This window comes from Orycteropus afer, unplaced genomic scaffold (genome assembly GCF_000298275.1).
Source record: "Orycteropus afer afer isolate SDZICR_OR568_19922 unplaced genomic scaffold, OryAfe1.0 scaffold00037, whole genome shotgun sequence".
NCBI classification, from domain to species: Eukaryota; Metazoa; Chordata; class Mammalia; order Tubulidentata; family Orycteropodidae; genus Orycteropus; species Orycteropus afer.
The window spans coordinates 9,039,506-9,051,490 of record NW_006921624.1 but is presented as its reverse complement, the minus strand read 5'-3'; the positions used below and the strand labels follow the sequence as shown (position 1 = coordinate 9,051,490).

Genomic DNA, 11,985 nt, shown 5'->3' with positions numbered 1-11,985 from the left:
GCCATCTTCCTTCCGAGGAGTGGCTGGTGGGTTTGAACTGCCAGCCTTCTGGTTAGCAGTCAAGTGCCTTAGGCTCTATGCTACCAGAGCTCCTAAGAAGACATGAGGACTTAAGACTTTGACTGTCAAGTAGGGCAGCGATAATGAGGGGAGTCTGTAGAAGTGAGACAATGCCTGATGCTCTCTTGGCAAGCCAACATCAGCAACACGACAAGGCTTGGGGTGATGACGAGTCAGCTCCTGGAAGCAGAGAAACAAGGTGATCAGTCTCTTGGGTCTGTGAGGCTTTCACACCTGAAGTTCCTGTGTAAGAAATGTCTACAACTTCTCAGTAATGAGAAAAGGAAGAGATGAGAAGTAAAAGAGGTTGTTGAAGAGATAGAAATGCAAGAGCACCCCTAGTTCTGTGTACCATGCCAGGCAGAGAAAGCATAGGCTTTGGAACATGGGTTTCAAGCCAGCTCAGCTGTGTGGTCATGAACTGTTCCTCAGCTCCCCTAAGCCTCAGTGCTCAACACAGAATTAATCACAATGATCTCTCAGTGTTGTGGAAATGACATAAAACATGTACCAACATGGAACCTGGGCCATAGTAGATGATAATATATGGTAGCTGTTTTCATAGCCAGCAGCTACAGCCAACAGTTATAACATCATGTTGACACGATAAAGTCAGTTACCTTACACCTCTAGAATGGCAGCCCCCCACAGCCTTGGCTGCCACGCTGCCCTTCACTAAGATTAGAGGAAGATACATGGAACTAGGAGTCAGTAAATCTGGGATCTGGTGTGTACTCTACCACTGACTTGTTATTGACTTGTTACTAATTTGATTTTCCCATCTTTATAAAGAAGGAATTTTCTTACTGTCCTAAACGTGTTCCATTTATGACATTTGATAATGTAAAAATTATCCCCACAACTGCAATACTTCGCTCTTTGGCTTCCTTATCTGGCTTCCAAGATTCACAAAAGCTTCTTTTAATCAAACTGGTCTTATAACCCATTCTACAAAAAAAAAAAACAAAAAAACTCAGAATAATTAGGAGTCAGGAAAAGGCTCCATTGGGAGTTCAGAAGAGGAAAAGCTTTTATGGAAGAAGTGGTATTCCAGCTCAGGTTTAATGGATGAGCTCAGGCTTAATGGGGCTTAATGAGGCTCCAGCTGTTTTCCAGTATGGCTTCTGGAACAAAGGTTGGCTAATCTACGGTTCTAGTCATTCAAAATCTCCAGAACACCTACAATGTGCCATTGAGTCACTGAAGTCCCAGAAATGAATGAGATAGGTCCCCTGCCCTTAAGGAGCTCATACTCAAGAAATACAAGACAGACAAGGAAACAAATAAGTATAATAAAATCTGCTCTCATTCTACTCCAAGCCACCATATTCTATCATAGGGATAGACTCCCACAGACCTCTCTGCTTCCAGCTTTGTCTATTTGCAACAGAACAGCCTAATTCTTTCACAACGTAACTCAGATCTTGACATTCTTTTGCTTGGAACCTGTATGGCTCCTCGTTTAAATCAGAGTAAAAACCAAATCTTGAAATAGCCTGTACAGCCCTGTGTGACCTAGTTCCCCTTCTCCTCCCCGATATTCTGTCCTACCCTCCCTCTTACTCCCTCTACTCTGGCCACACTGGCTTTCTTGCTGTGTGAAAATTCTATGTTGTTCCTGAATTATGGTCTTTGCTGAAGCTTTTGTCTGCCTGGAATGCTCTTCTCCTAGATATCTGCATGATGAACTCCTTCAGCTCCTTCAAGTTAGTGTTCCAATCTTAAATTCTCAACAAGCACCTCTTAGTCTACTCTATTCAATATTAAAACCAATCTCCTCATCTCTGCAGGTCTGATTCTTATTCTCTATTTTTTTTTTCATAGAATTTATCAGTTCCTCAGATACTATGTACTTTACTCATTTATTATATCTATTGTTATTGTTCCCTTCCCACTACACAGACACAAACACACACACACACAAACTCTAAAGATGCATGCATGGTGCATAGCAACCAAACCTCTTCACTGGCACAATCAGAAACAATGATGCCTCTGATGTATCCTAAGTTCCTAGGACAATGCCTGACACACAATAGTTGGTTTATATTTCTATTGGTATAAATACATATATATGTGTGTGTGTGTGTGTGTGTGTATATATATATATATATATTAGAGAGAGAGAGAGAGAGAGAGAGAGGGCACTCTGTTGGTGCAGTGGGAGCTCTGATGGAGTAGTAGTGCCTAAGGCACGTAACTGCTAACCAGAAGGCTGGAGGTTCAAACTCACCAGCCACTCCTCAGAAGGAAGGTTAGGCAATCTACTTCCATCGTGATACTGCCTCGGAAACCCAAGGAGGGGTCGCTATGAGTCAAAATTGACACAACGGCAGTGAGTTTGGTTTTTGGTTTTGGTTGGTGCAGTGCCTAAAGTATTTGACTGCAAACCAGGAGGTTGGCAGTTCAAACCCACCAACCACTTCATGGAAGGAAGATGGATCAATCTACTTCTGCAAAGATTTCCACCTTGGAAACCCAATGGGGGTTGCTATGAGTTAGAATCAACTCGATGCCAGTGTTTTATACACACACACACACACACACACGTAACAACTCCTTGCCTTTTGGTCAATTCCAACTCATAGAGACCCTATAAGGCAGAGAAGAACTGTCCCATAAGGTTTCCAAGGCCATAATTTTTATGGAAGCAAACTGCAACATCTTTCTTCTGGAGAGTGGCTAATCCGTTTGAACCACCAACCCTTCAGTCAGCAACCAAGCATTTTAATGACTGCACCACCAGAACTCTTTCTAGTGGTAAAGAAGCCTTTATATTGATGATGGGTGCCAAGGCCCAGTGCATTCAATTCCAGTGCCCAGGAAAGGCTTCAGAGATAAGTGGACGCTTAAATTCAGTCTTGAAAAATTAGAAGAAATTTTCCCAGGAACATCAAGGCAGAGTTATAAACTCAAAAGGAAGTGTTCTTAGTATAGGGCAGCCTGAGGATCATGGACCCTGTATTCCAAAATAAGCTTGAACTTTATCCTAAGAACAATGGGAAATGAATGACATGTTGTACAAGAAGATAGTTATTACCAGATCTGGGCTTTTAACAAAATCACCCTGTTGTCCAAGAACAGAGGATAGATTTGGAGGATGAGATTAGAGGCAGAATAACCAGTGAGCTGATGGTTGAAACTGGAGCAGAGAGAAGTGTTGAGGTCTGAGTGCTCACCAGAAGCTGTGGCAGTGGGGGTGGAGAAATGGAAGGAAGGTTGGGCAATCTACTTCTGTAGTGATACTGCCTCGGAAACCCAAGGAGGGGTCGCTATGAGTCGGGACCAACTAGACGACACATAACAACAACACCCATTGTCAATGAGTGGTTAAAACCCTACCCACTGCCACTGAGTCAATTACAACTGTTCTGGTTACCTAGTGACGCTCTGAAGAGGAATATACCACAAATGGGATGCTTGAACAAACAGGAGTTTATTGTCTTACAGTTCAGAAGGCTTTAAGTCCAAGTTCAAAGTGCCAGGCTCTAATGGCTGGGTGAGAGCCCCTCAGCCTTGGGATTCAGCTCTGCCTCCAGCTCCCAGCCCACTGAAGCTAGAGGCTTTTTTCTTCACTCAGATAGCTGCTGGCTGCTAAGGCTGCCAAAGCCAAGGTTGACAAGTAAAAAGGCACAGTTCCGATGTTACCAAACCACACGGCAGGCCATTCAAGTCCATTGTAAGTCCCCAGGTTGGCAGAGCATGGCAGGCTGCTGAACAACACATGGCTACATGCAGGGTCCAAGCAAGCCATAAGCCCAGAGACCATTCCCATGCTGCTGCTTATATACGGTAGGAGACCACATACCCAAAGGCAGCTACTCAGCTGCTCACAGTAGATTTCACCATGAAATTGATTACCAGTCTCATCATGGAGAAAACTACATCCAGCTGCCCAGCTCCTCAACTAGGCCTAGCCAAGTTGACACAAAAACATAACCACCACCACAACTAATAGCCACCCTACAGAACAGAGAAGAGATGCCCTACAGGGTTTCCAAAGCTGTAACTCTTTATGGAAGCAGACTGCCACATCTTTCTCCTGTGCAGTGGCTGGTGAGTTCAAACTTCTGACATTTCAGTTAGCAGTCAAGTGCTTTGACTACTGTGCCATCAGAGCTCCTTGGTTAATTGAGCAGTTTATAACCTGCAACACATCTTTGGTTAGGCTGCTGGCATACTCTAGTGTAAAATATGGGTGAACCAGGATCATAACTGGAATAGGAAAAATTACGGACTGACATCCTGCTAGAAATTTAATCTCCTCATAGAAAACAAGGGCAGAATGTGTGGTGCACAGCAATCAAACCTCTTGAACGGCACAATCGGGAACAGTGATGCCCAGCTCAAAGACGGCGGTGGACCATGCTGCTTTGAACGTGTGTCACTCTCCACAGTCCTGGCAATAATCCAGCCTCCTACATCAGGCTCCAAAAAGGGCTCACTACACCTCTTTCTGAGTTTCCCATTTCAGGGCTTCAACCTGTAATTTCTCCCATTCTGGTTATTATTCTGCTTCACCCAAATTTTAAAAAATCTCATCTATTCCGATTTTACATTATTGGCCATGACTGAACTGGTTTGAACCAGTTCAAAGCTCTGGTGCCAATAGGGAAGCTAAAAATATTACATTGTATAGTCATCACTCCCCTCAACCTCAATCAAATGGGAGGTCTTCACTGGGGCTGTTGTCCAAAAGAACTACAGACAGCGGAGAAGTCAGTGGGAGGAGAAAGCCAGCAATGGCAAATAGAACAAGCCCTGCCAAACACAGTTCCCCGCCTCCTCTCGGGGCAGAGAGGCTGCTAGCTCTGCTGGAAGGAAGGGAGAAACCAGCTCTCTCTTGCTATAGTTAATCTTCTGTTGCCACTAACTGGTCAGTATGAGAACTTGGGAAAGTATCAGCTCTGTAAAGTATCTCTCTAATGTTGCTCTACCCCAGAGTTAAACCAGACTCTTTCTTCCCTTTATCCTGGAAAAGACCAGAATTCTTCTGCCTACCCCCAAAAGTGGTTAGAGGAAAGGCAACGAGACTTCCTCCTCCCCCAGAACAAACCCCATCAGCCCAGGATTGCAGGAGAGACTGGAGCCAGCCAGCTGGACACTTAGGCAAAAGACAAATTCAATTTCCCTAGAGAGATTTTTTTCATTAGTTTTTTTTTTTTTTTTTTTTTTATTGCAGGGTGAAGAGAGCAGTGCACTTTATGGTGTTCAACCAAGTTGCAAATAATGAAATGTGTTTAGCCTAGTGCACTATCTGAGAGGTTCAGTGTTGAATGGAAAGAGAAATGAAGTGGGATTCAAGACGACTGGGTTGAAGTTTGAACTGGGTGACCTTGGGTAGGTCTCTTCTCTTGTCTGGTCCTCAGTGTTACCATACAATATGGAAGGGGTGGGATCAGCGAGCTCCAAGAGTTTGTAGTGCTCTGAGCCCATCATCAAAGCAGATGGTCATGGTCATTGTTTTCATGACTTCACCCAAAGAGTTCACTGTCAGACTCCATCCTTCTCTCTCTCCAGCAGTTCATACCATCCTAAGGCAGTCATGGCCTAGTTTTCAACAAAGGAAGAAGGTGAGAGGCTAAACCCACTGCAAATTAAGATTGTAGAATGAGCTTGCAAATAAAAGGCCCAGTTCAGGAAAAAAGATCAGCTCTAGATCATACCAAAGCTTGCAGAGCCATGCGGTCTCCACTGGCCTCACTGATCCCCATAAACAGCAACCCAAGCCTGCCTAATAGCAGAAAGGATTCCTCTCTTCCTACCCCATTACTCTCTCAACAGCATATGGCTTTCTGAGGGCAGACAACACATACCTCTCTGCCTGAGTGAGCATTAAGTAGGTTTCATCAGATTTGAGCTGGGAAAGGAGGGTGGGGAGGTAGAATGTAGGAAGTGAGTGAAAAGGGTAGGAGACTCTAATCAAAGACCACTGAATGGTCTCAGCCTGGGACCCTTATTTACAATGTCCCAGAAACATTGACCATCAAAGCAGGACAAGGCCTTGAATGTGAAATACTATCCAAATGTCTCATTTATTGAGAAGGAAACACATGTTTTAAACCTAGTCTGTTTTAAGATATCAAACATTTCCTTTTCTCCGTCCTGGAATTTTTCTCTCATGTATACAGGAAAGCACACTAGAAGTGAATTAAGGAACATTCTGTGCGCTCAAAGAGCTGCAGAAGATACAACTTACAACAATTTGTGACCACACTTCCTTCCTCCAAATAAAGAGCATCAATCTTCAGAATCCCAAAATGCCACATCCCCATGTCTGAATCCTTTCTCAGAATGTCTAGACTCTGCTTAAATGTGTCCTCTGATGAGCATCTTACCACCATTAGGGGGCAGCACATTTGGTTGATAGCTTCAAAGGACTTAGTGTTTGCACTCTGTGAACACTCCTTAGAGCCTGACAGAAAAGGAAAAAAAAAAAAAAGTATGTTCCTTATTCAGTGTTGACATTTGAGGGACGTTCTTCATGGAGTTGTTCTTCAGCTAAACTCCCTGGCTTCAGCAACTCTGCTGACCTGGTCCCTGGCCTATCACTTTTCCCTATAGTTTCCTCTTTGGGTATCCATTTTTATCTATATTTGAAGGACCCAGTGTTGAACCCAGGAGCCCTGGCAGAGCCAGTGGTTAAAGTGCTTGACCACTAATTGAAAGCTTGGCTGTTTGAACCCACTAGCCACTCCACAGGAGAAAGATGTGGCAGTCTGTTTCTGCAGAGATTTACAGCTTTTGAAAGCCTATGTGTCAAAGTTCTACTCTGTCCTATGAAAATAAATAAATAATTTGCACCGCCATCAAGTCGATTCCAACACATAGCAACCCCCACTGGGGGCTATAAATCTTCACTGAAGTAAACTGCTTCACCTTCCTCCCATGGAGCAGCTGGTGAGTTGGTTTAAACCATCCACTTTCTGGTTAGCAGCCAAATGCCTTACCCACTACACCACCAGAGCTCCTACCCTGTCCTGTAGGGTGGCTATAAGTTGGAATCAACTCAAAGGCAGTGGGTTTGATTTGGTCTGGTGTTAAAGCCCAGGATCCCTGGTAGCACAGTGGTTAAAGCATCTAGCTGCTAACCAAAAGGCCAGTGATTTGAACCTACCAGGTGCTCCATGGGAAAAGATGCGGCAGTCTACTTCTGTAAAGATTTATAGCCTTTGAAACCCTATGGGGTAGTTCTACTCCGTCCTATAGGGTCCCTATGAGTTGGGATCAACTTGATCGCAATGAGTTTGGTTTTTTGATTTTGTGTTGAACCCAGCAATGTGGCATTTCAGACTGTGTCATTCTCTTCCACCGAGTCTAATAAGCTTCTGGCAGACAGCATCCTTTTTGAACATATCTCCAGGTCACTGCCACACCTACATATATGGGTGCATTTAAAGACTCACTACTAGACGGTTTTTCCTTCTATTCCTTTCCACAAAGAGGGAGCACACTTCCCGCCGGCCTGATTTACATGACAAAGTAATGTATGAAGAAATTTTAGGACAAAGACTCAATTGTATCTCTTTTTTTCCTCTTTTGCCAAATCAAGACTGTTTGTAAACAGTTAGCCCTGGCTACCAGCAAGCACAGGGGAAAAGGATGACATTTCCCTACCTGTGGGCATGAAAGCTAAATCCACAAGCAGATTCTGGGGCTACCTGGGGGTAGATGAGGACTGACTGGCATGCAGGTCACCTCAGAAACCCTGTGCTGGCAGTTGCTCCTGTTCAAATTCTTTCTTTTCAATCTGTCCTTCCCAACACCCTCCATGTCACAGGCAAGGGAAACAGACAGGGAGAAGGCAAAGGAGCTTGTCAGAGTCACAGAGTGGGTCAGGGCACTGCAAGTTCACAGTCTTTACACCAAAGGATTATTTTAGGGCTCCTCTACCCATTCACATCACAGCACAAAGAACTGAAGCTCTAGAGGACAAATGACGTTTTCAAGGTCACAGTGAGCTAAAATTGAGATTTCCAGATGCTAACCAACAATAAGTTCCCAAACTGTATTTCAGCATTCAACTTCCCTTCTCTTTGTTGAGTAAAAAAAACAGCCTATCCTCCAAGCCTAGTTCAGGTCCTGTTCTGTCCAGGAAGTCTTCCCAGACTTGTGAAGGCTGCTGCAGAGATGTCTTCTCTCCTTGGTGTCAGAGCATTATCAGAGAACCCTTTGACAATCCATGACTCATGAGACTTTGAGCTGAGGAGGTGATCAGAAATCATTTAGCTGATGCTTCAATTTCAAATTCTCGTACCTCAACTCACCAATGTAGCTGAAGTTCGTTTGGAGGAAGACTCTTGCCTGTTGATAATTGTAGTGTCTGCCCACATTACCCAGTACCATGCCATGCATGCTTGTAACCAGTCCCCCCCCCCCCACACCCCGTGCATATTTGAATCAGGATGCCAGTTTAGCAATCACCAAAAATGTGGATCTCTGGAAGACTGGGATTCCAGTTCAGGTTCTACCATCTACTCACACTGTGACCTTGGACTAGGTACTTAACCTCTCTTCGTATGTTTCCTAATCTGTAAAATGGGACTAACAGGAGTGCCCACTCCATATATTTGATGATCATTAATAATAGAAGGCAAGAGTCAAGCTCTTAGCATCTCATTAAAAATGCAGTAACTATTGGCTACTCCCTGATCACTGTCAGGAAAATTCACTTTGTCACTGTCATTGATTTTTAATCAGATTTTAAAGAGGCCCAGACACAGAAACTTGGGGGATCTTTCACTCCAGGGGGAACTTCCATCTAGGTATAAAGAAAGCTGTAACACTTCAGGGAGAGGAGAAATATTTGAGGAAGAGACCTGAAAAGTCTTCCCTTTCTGAGCATTACCAATAGCAGAATGGATAACTCAAACAAGGCAGGCAGACCGGAGGAGGCAGGGCCAAGTGTGAAGGTGACTTTCGTGGTGGATGGGGATGGTAGGCGTGTGCAGAATTGCCTTGCAGTCACCAATAGAACATAGAATAAAATAGGAATTCTATGTTTTAATACATAGTTTGCTCCCTTTAATGCTAGGGGACGTTTTGCCACCACCAACTCCGGGCCCACATGGCCTCAGGGCTTTAGCAGACACCATCACCCCCTAGCGGTGGCTCTACACACCCCACCACTGGCAAAGTTGGCCTTTAATGACTTTGCATGACTAGATCTATGACCTGCCATCCTCAAATCCCCTGAGCTGACAAGCGAAGCTTGAAAGACTCGCTCAACCTGCTGGAGACAAATGCTAGGAGGCAAACACTATTGGAGCATATTTAGAAGGTCTAGGGATGGGATGGGGTTGCTTTGGGACCCTGGGAAAGAGATGGCCATAACTGGTTCATCACTGCACCCCCCACCCTCATTTCCTGCCAGCCTGGCCCTCCCAGAGCTCCGTGCACTCCGTGTTTACATGCAAACAGTCGAAGACCCACACAAATAGAAAACCCACATCTCCCTACACAGCTCCTGCTATACCCGACCATCTGGTGACTACCTCGCTAGCCAAATCCCCTGCGGGAGTGCCTTGTGCTGCCAGTCCAGGGCTTTGAGGGGGAAAGGAAGAGGCAAGAAACCAAGAAGCCGAGAAGGACAGCACCCTATTACTCCAAAGCAGGCAGTCCCCAGTCACCAGGCTCAGCGGCCGCTTGTCAGAGAAGGCGAAAGACTCCCCCAGCGGAGAGCGCGAGGAGACTCTCAAGCTAACGAAAGGCTCCCAGGGGCTTCAAGACTTCCAGGTCCTCGCTCAGTTCCTCACTCAACATGCCCTGGGCTCCCCGTCACCCATTTTCTGCTGAAAGCCAAAGTTAAAAAAAAAAAAAAAAAAAGGCGTGCACTGTCAGCTCCAGGAATTCTAAGGAGCACCCCTTATAACTGGCTGCCGCTCCACATCGAGGGGAACTGGAATCCTGAGTTACAGCCTTCCAAGGAACACTGCACCCAAGGAGCCTTTCTCCGTCATTTGAACAGCCCTTCCTACCCCAGATCTCTCAGAGTGCCCCGGAATAAAGAGACCACGGGGGTGGAGGAAGAGGGGAGGGACTGGAAGTGCTGGTGAAGGGACGTCCGCTGTGTCTCGGCGGGGAACCCTCTCCCCCGGGAGGCAGTAGGGGGAGGAACCCGAGGTTAGCTCTGAGCTCTCAGGAGTCCCACCTTCACCCCTATCCCCTTCCTGGGAAAGCAGTAGCCCACAGGCGCACGTGGGAAGGGTTGTTGGTGTATGTATAGGTGTTTGTGTGCGCGCGCTAGCTTGTGTGTGTGTGCGCGCGTGTATCTGCTTGGATCTATGCTTGAGTGTATTTGTGTGTGCGTCGTACGCCAGACGCACCGCCGCGGGAAGTCCCCAGGCAGCCTGCAAGGCGCTCTCCCGCCTCGTCCTCCCAGAACGCCCAGCACGCTCAGGTTACAGCCAGCTGGGGAGAGGCTAGGGACCAGAAAACCTGGAAGCTCAAGCTCAGATAGTGAGGGGGATAGGCGTCCGCTCAAATCCCTAGGGGCCCTCAGCAGGAAGGGGAGGAGGGAGGCCGAGGGGAGGGGTAGTCACAAAAATACATTAAAAATATTAGGGCTCCCAGGACGGGAGTCTAGTCGACTCATTGATTAGTCTTTGGAGCTTCTCTGGCGGGCAAGGATTTAACCTCGGAGATTCAGGCTGGCATCCGGAAGGCGCTGACCGCGAAGGCCTGTTCCCCCGCGACCCCAGAGCCCGATCCCACGAAGGAAAGCACCCAAGGCAAAAGCTGGGGAGTCTGCGGGGCGAGCTCAGGCGCCGCTGTGGGCCAGATGCTGGCAACCAATCGTGACCCGCGCCCCAAGAGGGGAGGAGAGAGCGGGCGAGGGAGCAGCGAGCAGTGAGCGCGGGAGAGCTAAGGCAGAATGGCATTTTTGTAAATGTTCTCGGAGATAATTAAGCTATCAATTACCGGAGTGGGAAACCAGCCGCGCTTCCCACAGCTCCACCGAAGGGCCGACTCCTCCGGGATTCGCGCCGGGAACCAGCAGACTGCAGGCTGCTGGGGAACTTTCGGATTAACTTTTCCGTGGGAGCCCCCCACCACGCCTCCACCCTTTGCCTCTCTTCTCCCTTCTTCTTGTCTTTAAGTTATTATTATTGTTAGCCAAGTGAGTGCGCTGAGAGGACAAAGCTGCTCTCCTCAGAGGGGGGTAGCAAAATGAAAGAGGATAAAGGGAAGGTGGAGCGTCTAAAAGTGGAGAACCCCGGGTGCTCAGAACCCCAGACCTCAGAAATGACTCCATCTTCCCCAGCGCCATTTCACAGATGGCCAAAACTGAGGCCCGGAAACTGGAAGCGACTTGCCCAAGGTCACGCGGCCCAAGCAAAAAACAGAGCTTTCACGGCTGGCTGATTCTACGTGGAGCTACTTCGCTCGGATTCTCCAGAAAATCTGTCCATAAGGGCGGACCAGCAACTCAGAGGTGGGATCGAGGCGGCGGTGACCACGGGCGCATGCCCCAGGAGCAATGGGCAGCTGGACCCAGACCTAGCTCGAGAGACCAGGACAGCTCCCAGTCCCCAGCCCGAATACAGTCGCGATCCGTGGATCCCGACGTGCGAGGCGGATCCGGGTAGAGTCAGCGTCGACGGAGAGTCCTAGACGGATCGCTCCCCACTGCAGACGGGGTGGCACGCTCCCGGCCTCCCGCCGTGCGCTCTCCGGGACCTCCTGCCCCACACGCCTCTCCAACCACCTGTGCGCCCTCTGAGCCCCTCAACTGCCCTCTTCCAACCCCACTGCGGGCAGCGGGGGCCGGGACCCCCAGGGCGCCCTCACCTGTCTGGTCTCACTTAGGGGCGCAAGGTTCCTTGGGACCCCGCGTGTAGCGGCACCCAGACTTACCCAGGGTGAAGAAGGGCAGCTCCGTGTTGTCCAGGTCGTCCTGCACCGCGATGCGCCCGGGCAGCTCGT

The 11,985-nt window shown here is 47.6% G+C and overlaps 1 protein-coding gene across 1 annotated transcript in view; it reads right to left on the bottom strand.

The window, feature by feature from the left end:
- Positions 1 to 11,985, bottom strand: part of ASTN2 (astrotactin 2) — a 1,259,674-nt gene that overhangs the window by 1,246,170 nt on the left and 1,519 nt on the right. The window contains exon 2 of the mRNA XM_042780380.1: positions 11,917 to 11,980. Within this exon, the coding sequence (XP_042636314.1) occupies positions 11,917 to 11,980 (64 nt within the window). The remainder of the gene's footprint in view (positions 1 to 11,916; positions 11,981 to 11,985) is intronic.